The sequence below is a fragment of the Cetorhinus maximus genome, chromosome 2 (assembly GCF_964194155.1).
Source record: "Cetorhinus maximus chromosome 2, sCetMax3.hap1.1, whole genome shotgun sequence".
NCBI classification, from domain to species: Eukaryota; Metazoa; Chordata; class Chondrichthyes; order Lamniformes; family Cetorhinidae; genus Cetorhinus; species Cetorhinus maximus.
The window spans coordinates 154156766-154169152 of record NC_135880.1 but is presented as its reverse complement, the minus strand read 5'-3'; the positions used below and the strand labels follow the sequence as shown (position 1 = coordinate 154169152).

Genomic DNA, 12387 nt, shown 5'->3' with positions numbered 1-12387 from the left:
CAACCTTGTAATGTTCACCTTCCAGTCACAAGCTAGGGAGTCACTATGAAGCCCTGGGATAGCCCTCATTCCAGATTCCATCCTCAGATCATCCTTTGCAGCTGTAGCACAGCCTTGAGCATCAATGGAAACGTGACTCCACCACCCCAGGCATGGCAGCACTTTCAGAAAGGAAGTTGGATCTGGATGAGGGCAGCCAGATACACTCACTGTATTGAGTGCCCCCACTGTATTACCTGTTCCCCCATCTACAGACCACAGATGCCTCCCCTGACTGTGACTGTGCCATCTGCAGCCTAGTGCCAATCTAACAATCCCCAGGACTGACGTGTCTGAGGGACTGATCACGCCCTGAACACCATGCTGGGCATGACTGAGGCAGGACAGACAGGTCTTTCCCTCCCTGTACCGGGCCCAAGACAGGCTTGCCAAGCACAGCCTTCTAAATTGGTGCGCAATTGCCCAGGACAATCTATGCTTTCTGGCCCCACCTAACTTCAACCCACCTCTCCCCAGTCATCTGTCTCTGTGCACCTTCCCCAGTCAATTCCCCCTGTCATGTGTCTCTGTCCATCCTTCCCCCTTGAGTCTAGTTAAACCCCCCTCCCCTCAATCTCAGGTCTTTGTTTCCAGCCCCTTTCCTTGCCTCTGTCTGGTCTCACTCCCCCACAGTCAAGCCTTTGCCTTCCAGCCCCTTCCCCTGCCCCTGTCTTATCTCAACCTCACCTCCCGCACAAGTCAAGCCTTTGCCTTCAGACACCATCCCCACTTGCCTTCCTGCTGGTTTTGCCTGAACAGCCTTGGCACAGAGTTAGAGCAGTGGTGAGCAGAGCACAATAAAAGGTAGGCGAGCGCTACGTGCACAAATCTCAAGGTCGCGAGTAAAGTGCAGTTCACCAGGTGCACATTTGTTGTATCTGGTCATGATTCACTCTGGTCTAATTTGAATTGAATTTGAAGAATGAATTAAACCCACAGTGGGAAGTAGAGAGTGAATTAAACCCACAGTGGGGCGTGTGGATTGAATTAAATCCACATGGGGATTGGGGAGTGAATTAAACCCACAGTGAGGAGTGCAAAAATAGCTGTCAGCAAAATTCTGGAAGTAGTAATCTAGGCTGTCATCAAGCGATATCTATTTACCAATAATCCATGCAACAACACTCTGTCCAGGTTCCACCATTAAATTATAGAATGGTTACAGGAGTGAAGGAGGGAGCCCCTACTCAGTCCATCGTGACTGTGCTGGCCCCATGCAGGAGCAATTCATCAAGTGCCTTTTCCCCATACCCCTGCACATTTCTCCTTTTCAGACAATGATCCAGTTCCTTTTTGTATGCCTTGATTGAAGCTCCCTCCACCACAATCTCAGATCCAAACCACTTGCTGCGTAAAACAATTTTGGCCATTGCTTTTTTTACCAATTACCTTAAATCTGCACCCTTCGCTTCTTGATCCTTCTACCAATGGAACATTCTGAAGGGGGAGGGTGAATGCAGAACATTCTGAAGGGGGAGGGTGAACAGCCAGAGGTTGTGATCTATATTAGTACCATTACCAACAACACAGGTAAAAAGAGGGATGAGGTCCTGAAAGCAGAATATAGGGAGCTAGGAAATAAATTGAAAAGCAGGACCTCAAAGGTAGTAATCTCAGGATTACTCCCAGTGACACGCGCTAGTGAGATCAGGAATAGGAGAATAGACCGGACGAATGTAGATGAATGGAGAGATAGTGTAGGAGGGAGGGATTTAGATTCCTGAGGCATTGGGACCGATTCTGGGGAAGATGAGACCTGTACAAGCTGGACAGATTGCACCCCAGCTGACCCGGAACCAATATCCTCACAGGGGTATTCGCTAGTACTGTGAGGATGGGTTTAAACTAGATTGGCAGGGGGTTGGGAACCTGAGCGGGGAGACACAAGAGAGGGAAACAAAGATAGGAATGAAAGACAGAAAAGTAGAAAGCAAAAGTGGAAGGCAGAGGAAACAAAGGCTAGCAGCAAATAGGGCTATAGTACAAAAAATTATGCGTGAAAATGTTAAAAAGACAAGTCTAAAGGCACTGTACCTGAATGCACGGAGCTTTCACAATAATTTGCGAATTAACAGCACAAATAGATGTAAACTGCTGTGATATGACTGCGATTACGGAGACATGGCTGCAGGGTGACCAAGGCTGGGAACTGAATATCCAAGGGTACTCGATATTTAAGAAGGACAGGCAAAAAAGAAAAGGAGGTGGGGTGGCGTTGTTAGTTAAGGATGAAATCCGTACAATAGTGATCTAGATGTAGAATCAGTCTGGGTGGAGTTAAGAAGCAACAAGGGTGGAAAACATCAATGGGAGTTGTCTATAGGCCTCCAAACAGTAGTGATAAGGTAGGGGGCGGCATTAAACAGGAAATTAGAGATGCATGTAACAAGGGTGCTACAGTGATCATGGATGTCTTTAATTTACATATAGAATGGGCAAACCAAATTAGCAATAATACTGTGGTGGTTGAATTCCTGAAGCGTGTACGAGATGGTTTTTTAGACCAGTATGTCGAGAGACTGATTAGGGAACAGGCTATCCTGGATTTGGTATTGTGCAATGAGAAGGGGCTAATTAATAATCTTGTTCTGTGGGGTTCTTTAGGGAACAGTGCCAAAACATGATAGAATTCTTCATTAGGATGGGAAGTGAAGTAGCCTGATCTGAAACTAGGGTCCTAAATCTGAACAAAGGAAACTACGAATGTATGAGGATTGAATTGGCTAAGATTGGGGAACTTCATTAAAAGGCATGACGGTAGATAGACAATGGCTAATATTTAAGGAACGAATGTATGCATTGCAACAGTTATACATTCCTTTCTGATGCAAAAAACACAACAGGAAAACCAGCCCAATCATGGCTAACAAAAGAAATTAAGGATAGAATTCGATTCAAAGAGGAGTCATATAAATCCTTTCGAAAAAATAGCAAGCCTGAGGATCGGGAGCAGTTTGGAATTCAGCAAAGGAGGACCAAGAGGGGAAAAATAGAGTATGAAAGTAAACTTGCAAGGAACATAAAAGCGGACTGTAAAAGCTTCTGTAAGTATGTAAAAAGAAAAAGATTACTGAAGACAAATACAGTCCGAAACGGGAGAGTTTATAATAGAGAACAAGGAAATGGCAGAGCAATTAAACAACTACTTTAGTTCTGTCCTCACAGAGGAAGACACAAATAACTTCCCAGAAATATGAGGGAACCAAGGGTCCAGTGAGAAGGGGGAATTAAAGGAAATTAGTATTACTAAAGCAATAGTGCTGGAGAAATTGACAGGACTGAAAGGCGCTAAATCTCCAGGACCTGATAATCTACATCCCAGGGTACTAAAGGAGGTGGCCATGGAAATAGAGGAAATAGTTGGCTGTCATCTTCCAAAATTCTGTAGATTCCAGAACAGTCCCAACAGATTGGAGAGTGGCAAATGAGGAGGTGGCAAAAAAGGAGGGAGGGAGAAAACAGCAAATTACAGACCAGTTAGCCTAACATCAGTAGTAGGGAAAATGCTAAAGTCTATTATAAAGGATATGATAACAGGACACTTAGAAAATATAAACAGGATTAGACAAAGTTAGCGTAGATTTATGAAAGGGAAATCATGTTTGACAAACCTACGGAAGTATTTTGAGGACGTAACTAGTAGAATAGATAGGGAGAACCAGTGGATGTGGTGTATTTGGATTTCCAGAAGGCTTTTGATAAAATCCCACATAAGAGGTTAGTGTGTAAAATTAAAGCATATGGGATTGGAGGTAATATATTGACATGGATTGAGAATTGGTTAGCAGACAGGAAACAGAGAGTCGGAATAAATGGGTCTTTTTTGAAGTGGCAGGTGGTGACTAGTGGGGTACCACAGGGATCAGTGCTTGGGCCCCAGCTATTCACAGTATATATCAATGACTTGGATGAGGGAACCAAATGTAATATTTCCAAGTTTGCTGACAACACAAAACTTGGTGGGAATGAGAGCATTGAGGAGGGTGTTAAGAGGCTTCAAGGCAATTTAGACAGGTCGAGTGAGTGGGAAAATACACAGTATAACGTGGATAAGTGTGAAGTTATCCACTTCGGTAGGAAAAACAGAATGGCAGAGTATTATTTAAATGGTGATAAATTGGGAAATGTTGATGTACAAAGGGACCTGGATGTCCTTGTACACCAATCACTGAAAGCAAGCATGCAGGTGCAGCAAGCAGTTAAGAAGGCAAATGGTATGTTGGCCTTCATTGCAAGAGGACTTGAGTACAGGAGCAAGGATGTCTTACTGCAGCTGTACAGGGCCTACGTGAGACCATACCTGGAGTATTACGTGCAGTTTTGGTCTCCTTACTTAAGAAAGGATATACTTGCCATAGAGCGAGAGCAACAAAGGTTCACCACAATGATTCCTGGGATGGCAGGATTGTCGTATGAGGAGAGATTGGGCCGACCAGGCCTGTACTCACTGGAGTTTAGAAGAATGAGAGGAGATCTCATTGAAACAGATAATATTCTGACAGAGATGGACAGACTGGATGCAGGGATGATGTTTCCTCTGGCTGGGGTGTCTAGAACAAGGGGTCATGGTCTCAGGATACAAGGTAGACCATTTAGGACTGAGATGAGGAGAAACTTCTTCACTCAGAGGGTGGTGAACCTATTGAATTCTCTACCAGAGACGGCTGTGGAGGCGGCTGTGGAGGCCAAGTCACTGAATATATTTAAGAAGCAAATAGATAGATTTCTGGACTCGAAAGGCATCAAGGGATATGGGGAGAGTGTGGGAGTACGGCGTTGAGATAGAGGATCAGCCATGGTCATATTGACTGGCGGAGGAGGCTTGAAGGGCTGAATGATCTACTCCTGCTCCTATTTTCTATGTTTCCCGATCTACCCTTTCCAGACTCCTCATGATTTTGAATACCTTTCTCAAGTCTCCTGTCGACCTTCTCTTCTCCAAGGAGAACAGTCCCAGCTTCTCCAATCTATCTATGGAACTGAAGTTCCTCATCCCTGGAACCTTTCTTGTGAAACTTTTCTGCACCTGTTCTAACGCCTTCACGTCGTTCCTAAAGTGTGGTGCCCAGAACTGGATGCAATACTTCAGTTGAGGCCCAACCAATGTTTTATGTAGGTTTATCAAAACTTCTTTGCTTTTGTAGCCTATGCCTTCAGAACCACTTGGCTCCAGATTTTCCTCCACTTTGATCCAGATATGGACACAAAAGTGGAATGCAAGAGTTGCTGTGAGTGTAGTTTTCCTCGACAAGGAGACGTCATGTAACCAAGTATGACTGCAAGGAATCTAAGCAAAACTGAGTTAGCTCAAGGTCACTGGAAGAATCCTATAGTAACTGCAGTCATACTTGACGCCAAGAAAGATGATTGTGGTTTTTGGATACTAATCGTCACAGTTCCAAGATATCAGGGCCACAGTTCCAATGCCTAACCATTTTCAGCAGCTTCACCAATAATCTTTTCCTTGTCATAAGCTAAAGAAAGGAGCTGTTCATTGATTGTTCAGAAGTGTTCAGCACCATTCAAACTTCTTCAATAATGAAACAGTCCATGCTAATCACAGCAGGAAGCAGACTATATCCAGATTTGAGCTGACAAATGGAAGTTAATATTTGCATCACATAAGTGCTAGGAATTGACCATTTACAAGAAGAAAACACGAGGCTACCCCTTGTCATTCAAAGCATCATCATCACTGTGCCCCCTCCCCACACTGTTGGATAGTGTAGAATATAATAGGAAAAATAGCATAACAATACAGAAGTCGATGATAATATCTTTGTATGATGAGAATGTATTCTATGATTGAGACTAATACATGGCTTTGATTAGGTCATTGGGATTCTGTAGGGGAATGCTTAATAAGCAATGCACATCAAGTTAATGAGTTCATTTAAAAAGCATCAAAGGGTTTGTATAAAAATTATAGCTGGTTTGGAAGAAACATGCCTCCATTTTAGATGTTATCATTGTGTTCAAATGTGATGTTGACTCCCATGAATAAACAATACACATATTCCAGTGAGAATGGAGTGCATATGCTGCTATAATGCCATCTATTGGTGCAGCAACATATGACACATAGAGATCACATGCCAGTAATTTCAAAATTGATAGGTTTAGAACAAATTATTTGACATTGTCCATCCAGATGCACTAGTGCTGAGTGCTCGGTGTGCACATTGTGTTCAAGTACACAGTGAGTTAGCATAGTACATATTGAAAAAAATGGCACTGCAGCATATTTGAGGATAATGGGGGAATTCAACCCTAGCAAAGAGGTGTAGTTACTAACGAAGGTTACACATTTGGCTGAAAGCAAATACAGTAGGAAATAAGGATAAAGTAAATGTTTTCTTCACCATGATGGGGCCAGATGCTTTTGAGGTAGTGTCAAACCAGTTTTGTCGGTGAGACCCCTGTACTATGGAATAGACTGAAATTAGTGAAATTCTGGACTCATATTATGGCACAACTAGGAATGAGATTGTATTCTGTAAAAGGAAGCAGTTGCCAAGTGAGACTGTTGCTGGGTACATTCTCGAATTAAAGAAATTATCACCACTGTGGGCATGGCTTGAACTTAGAAATCAAATTTAGAAGAGACTCACTGGAGCCGTGGCATGGTAAGCGGTGGGGGGGGTGCGGTGGTGCTGAAGAACAATAAAATCCAGGCCAAGCTTTTGACTAAAGGCAATACGTTGATGTGGAAGGAGGCGTGCAATGAGACCATGGCCATGGCAGGAAGAGGTGGTAGCAAATTGCAAGCAAAAATTTAATGAACTCAATCTGACTTTAATGCAAAATGTAGAGTGGAGTAGAGTGCAATGTTTTGTAATTATTAGTATACTGAAACGATCATATATTGCACACTTGATTTTTATTTTTACTCTAATGATCATAGATAACTATGTTATGAATTATGATTACTTGTTTTATTTGTATTGTCATCACAATTTGGCACCTGTTGCCATAATGATTTTTCAATAAACCAATTAACTATCTATCTATCCAAGTTCTTTTCCTGAGCTAGTAGGGAGTCCACCGGATTTCAGCAGGATCCAGGCCACGGCAGCCAAGTTCACAGCCTTAGAGTCAGAAGTTTAGATGCTACAATTGCCATGGTAGCCACCAACTATCTAAATGTCCCTACTTCTAGTCAGAGTACTATGCCTGTGGGAAAGTCGGTCATATCCAGATGGAATAAATGAGTTAGAGGAAACAGTAATGCGCCAGGTTGTGGTAAAGCTTCAGGTCACAGCAATGCACCAAGTCAAAGTTTTGGTAGATCTAAAGGTAGTTCAGGAGTCTGGGAATCCTCAAATACGCATATGATAGAAATGGAAACAGAAGTTGATGTTACTGAGCAGGAAGATCAAGAGTTGTCTTCAGTTAGAGTGCAAGAAAAATAGCACATGGAAGATGAGAGTAAAAGGGCTGAAGATATAATTCCAGCATCCACAGTATAACTGAAAGTTGGAGTTTCACAATTTACTTCTACCATTAATACAGTTGCAACAGTGTCTGTTATCTTAGAAGAAGAATTCATGAAGTCCCTAATTCGCATTCCCTTACGCAAACTGGTGTGAAACTGACTAGTTAATAATAAGAATTAGGTGAATTTAGCGTTAGGGTGGAATATAATGAACATCCTATTACTTTCATTTGGTAGTAATAGGAAGGAACAAAGTTTCCCTAATGGGGAGGAATTGGCTTAAGAAGATATGGTTAAACTGGGCTGAGTTACTTACAGTAGGGATCAGTAAGAGTACGCCTGTCATTGAGGAAGTGTTAAGAGAGCATAAAGTGATCTTTGAGCAAGGGGGACCAAAGGATAAAATGAGGCATCACAAGGCCGAAGTCAAGATAAAGGACAACATACAGCCGACATTTTGCAAGGTGAGGCCAGTGCCTTATGCATAGTTGGAAGCAGTAAGTAAAGAGCTGAATAGATTAGAAAGAACAGGAGCAATTAAGAAAGTGAAGAGCAGTGAACGGGCTTGTTTTCCACTTTAGCCAATGGAAAGGTATTCAGTAAGATAGAGTTGCCAAATGCATTTTTGCAATTAGCATTAACTGACAAGAGCAAGGAACTGCTTATCATTCATACACACAAAGGGTTGTACCAGTACAAAAAGTTACCTCAGCAATGTTCTAGAGCATCATGGATCAGGTACTAAGTGGGATGAAATGAATGTGCTGCTTCTTATGTCACATTCCAATTAGCAATGTGGCAAAGAAAGAGCACATTATAAGGTTAAACAAAATCCTATATTGGCTTCAATAGCTTGTCATCAAAGCTAAAAAGCGCAAGTGTTGCTTTATGGCGGTAAGTGTAACATACCTGAGTCACCAAATAGATCATGAAGATATCCACCCAGCACAGGAGAAGGCTGAGGGGATTTTGAAAGCAAAGAGACCAGAGAACAAAGAAGAACTTAAAACATTCATAGGGATTGTTATGTATTATTCTAAGTTCATCCCTGACTTAGCTAATGCATTCAATCCACTCTACCAACTGCTCAAAGATGGAATGTTCTAACATGGCAGAGGCTGCTCATCTTGGAGACCTGTTGCGGATTGGGAGTGGCCTGTGGACTGTCGGCAAGTATTTGAACCAGTGAAGAAAGTACTGACGAGTGATGTTGTTATGATCCACTATGATCCCAAGAAGCAATTAGTTTTAGCACATGATGCCCCACCACAGGGATTAGGTGTGGTAATATCTCAAATAGCAGAAGGTGGTGTGGAGCAGCCTGTAGCATATGCCCCACCTACTTTAATGAAGTCAAAGCAAAATTACTCAAGTTGAGAATGGTATTAGCGATCATATATGGTGGTACTAAGTTCCACAAATACTTGTATGGTAGGAAGTTCACTTCCTAGCTCTGAAGCTCTGAAGAAGGGTCATACGTACTCGAAACGTGAACTCTGATTCTCTCTCCACAGATGCTGTCAGGCTTGCTGAGTTTTTCCAGCATTTTCTGTTTTTGTGTGAGAAAGTTCACTTTGTTAACTGACCACCAGGCCCTTACGATCATATTTGGTTCAAGGATGGGAGTACCATCCCTTGTGACAGCATGGCTTTAGAGTTGGGCGTTAATTTTGATGATCTATCAGTATGATATTAAATATCGTCAGTCAGCAGATCATGCAAAGTTACCTGTAAATTATCTTACATAGACAAATGACATGCCAGTGTCTGCTAGAGAAATTAGTGAAGAAACGCACAAGGAGTGCTGCTCAGTAAAGTGCTCAATTATGTCATGAATAGCTGGTCTAAATAGTATGATGAGGAGAAATTGCAGCAGTATTTCACATAAAGAAATGAAGTGAGTGCAGCTCCATGCTGTCTCCTATGGGGTTTAAGAGTCATTATTCCACCAAAGTTTAGAGAGAAATTGTTAGAGAAACTTCATCAAAAGCACACAGGGATAGTCTGTATGGAAGCAGTAGCAATAAACTGTTTTTTTATCCAAGGGTAGATAGAGATTTTGAATAGTTGGTGAAAAGTTATGAAGTGTGTCTCAGAATGAGAAATGATCCAGCAAAGGTTCCTTTCATTCCGTGATCAAAAACAATAAACCATGGGAACGAGACATGTCAATTTCACTGAAGTAGAAGGGAAAGAGTACCCTGTTTTGGACGATTGCTATAGCACGTGGATAAATGTTCAGCCTATGCCCAACAATTGCCAAAACTATTGAGGCTTTGAGAATTTGGTTTGCAATTTATGGGTTGCCTGAGGTGTTGAAATTTTTCAGTGTAAGAATGGAGTCAAACACACCCTCATACCCCCATATCACCCAGCATTGAATAGTGCTGCAGATAGAAGTGTGTAGACTGTGAAGGGGTCTTTGCAGAAATATTTGCTAGATGACATGCTAGGCAGTAATTTCCATGTTTCTCTTTGACAGAGGCGAGACAATTTTCCGTTCTCTTACAAAATAACCCAAGTCTACAACAGGTTGCTCACCTTACGCGTTAGAGTTTAAGCACACTTCTCGGATAAGGTTTAGTTTGTTTAAGCCTGGCATCATTGGCAAAGTAAGAGAAAAGCATCACAAAGTGAAGGTGAATCATGATACATGAGGCATGAAACTTAGAGAGGTAAGAGCTGGTCAGAAGGTCATGGTGAAAATCCACCGAAGGTGATAAGGATAAGCATGTGATTGGACGTGATTGTTGGAACAACATTAGGTGCATGTACATATCTAGAGAAGACTGGAGAGAGACTCCATCAGTGTCATGTAGATCTTTTGCTTGAAAGAGGAAATCTGATGAACAGGGAGTATGATAAACCCCCTCTGGTCCAAATTCCTCCTACGGCCCAAGGTGAAAGTCAGAAAGAAGGTGAATCAAAAATAAACTGGAAGCTTGATGATATTACAGAATCCACCGTGGAGCAAAATGAGCCAGGGCCTTCGATTAATGATAATCAATCAATGTCACAGTCCCAACCATTAAATGGTGTTGGTAGTCAAAAGTCAAAGTTCAGGGTTGACACAATCAGAGGTGTTAAGAGAGCAGAATCAAGCTAACAGACATGGAAGAAGATATCCAGACAGAAAGGAAAAGAAGCCAGATGGATTAATTGAAAGTGTGTAGGAAGGAAGAAGAAAAAAGTGGGTCTTTTCATTATTTCTTATACTGGTGTTAAGGGGAAACACTTTTTTTACATGTAAATTACTCTGTTAGTATCAGTTATATATGTTTGGTTGTGATTAAAGTAAAAACAAGTATGCAACCCAACCTGTTGTATTTCAGGTATTGTTGCTATTAGTTTAGACATATTGTATCAGGGAAATTATGTACATGTATCATTTTACATTTTAATGTACATGATTTTTTTGAAGTGAAGAGGGAATATTTTAAGAGTGGAGTATTTTGTTATATCGCCCTCTCAGCTGCCCTCTCTGTTGGGAGGTATAAATCTATTCTGTTCAATAATGGCTTCCTGCCGAGGGTCTATGTGTTACTCGTTTCTTGTGAAATACACAACACAGTTTGGTACATATTGCCATTCCTTCATCATGGTTAGGTCAAAATCCAGAAGTTCCCTATCTTAACACCACTGTGAAAGTATCATTTCTACAAAGACTGTTGCAGTTCAAGAAGACGACACCCCACTACCTTCCCAGGACAACTAGGGATGAATAATAAATATGGTTTTGGCAGTGTCAAACAGTGTCAAGAACAAATAAAAAAAACTAAGTACAGAAAGAGAGAGACAGAGCAATGGACATAAATGCAAGAGGGCATGAAAGATAGAAATGATAGAGTGATACAGAATTGGAGGAACAGGAGCAGAAGACAAAAGCACCAAAGAAATTCAGCAACTCCAAGAAGCACAAAACTGATTATGAATTAATGTTTAATTTCAATTCTACCTGATTTAAAGGTGATTTAATCATACAGGACCAGTCACTAGATACTTCATGCATCTCGGTCTACTGTCAAAAAATTGAACACTACTATAATAAAGCCCCACTATAACATGTTCTCTGCATTCTAGTCTAGGTTCTTCATTCTCTTCTTTGAATACCGCTTGTTATCTGGTGTATTCATCTGAGCTTACAGACTTGCCTTAATATCTCATCTGGAAGACCACACCTCCAAACATGCAAACTTATCTCACTGCTATACTGAGTTTAGACCAAATGCTTACATTTGTGCTGGGACTTGAACACATGACCCAAGAGAAAGAGTTTTACAACTTGAACTAAGCTGATACTTACACTTATAGTCCAGGATGTAACTACTTAGCAAACTAACTATGATGTAAAAAAAATGTCAAATTGTTATGAGCAAAAAACAGTCATAACTAGGAACATATGAACTTTTCAGTTTACTTATTTAGCGTAATATAAATATTGGAGATTTATAAATATTAATGAAATAAGAATAGAAATAAATGAAAAACTACCGTACCAGTAGTGACGTTTTCCAAGTAACCAAAATGTGGAGCGCGTAAAATATGGAAAATCAGTTCTTCATCTTTGCTATTGCTGTCTGATGCTTTCAAGTCTTGAGAAGAGATGTAGATTCCATACTTGCTGTTTTTTAACACTTCGACTTTTGATGGGCACTGTAGGTAAACTATTCTTGGGGCAGCCTTGTCCACATGGTCCACCTGAACAAAGGCAATAATTCATTGATAGCTACCTCTCTTGTTACAAATAATCCATCCCTAAACCATTCATATTTTTATGTTATTGAAGTTCTACATCCTCCACAAATATTAACATTAGAGGGAATAAAAGATTTCACTTTCTTTTTAATATGAGACTCCCAAAGGCAAAGCAACAAACAAGAAAACGTGTCCATTCTTTTCTCTTTAGTCTCTGT

General features: G+C 41.1%; 1 protein-coding gene across 2 annotated transcripts in view; it reads right to left on the bottom strand.

The window, feature by feature from the left end:
* Positions 1-12387, bottom strand: part of frem1a (Fras1 related extracellular matrix 1a) — a 429561-nt gene that overhangs the window by 73319 nt on the left and 343855 nt on the right. For both annotated transcript variants that reach the window (XM_078570514.1, XM_078570515.1), the window contains exon 26: positions 11971-12172. In XM_078570514.1, coding sequence (XP_078426640.1) covers positions 11971-12172 — 202 coding nt within the window. The remainder of the gene's footprint in view (positions 1-11970; positions 12173-12387) is intronic.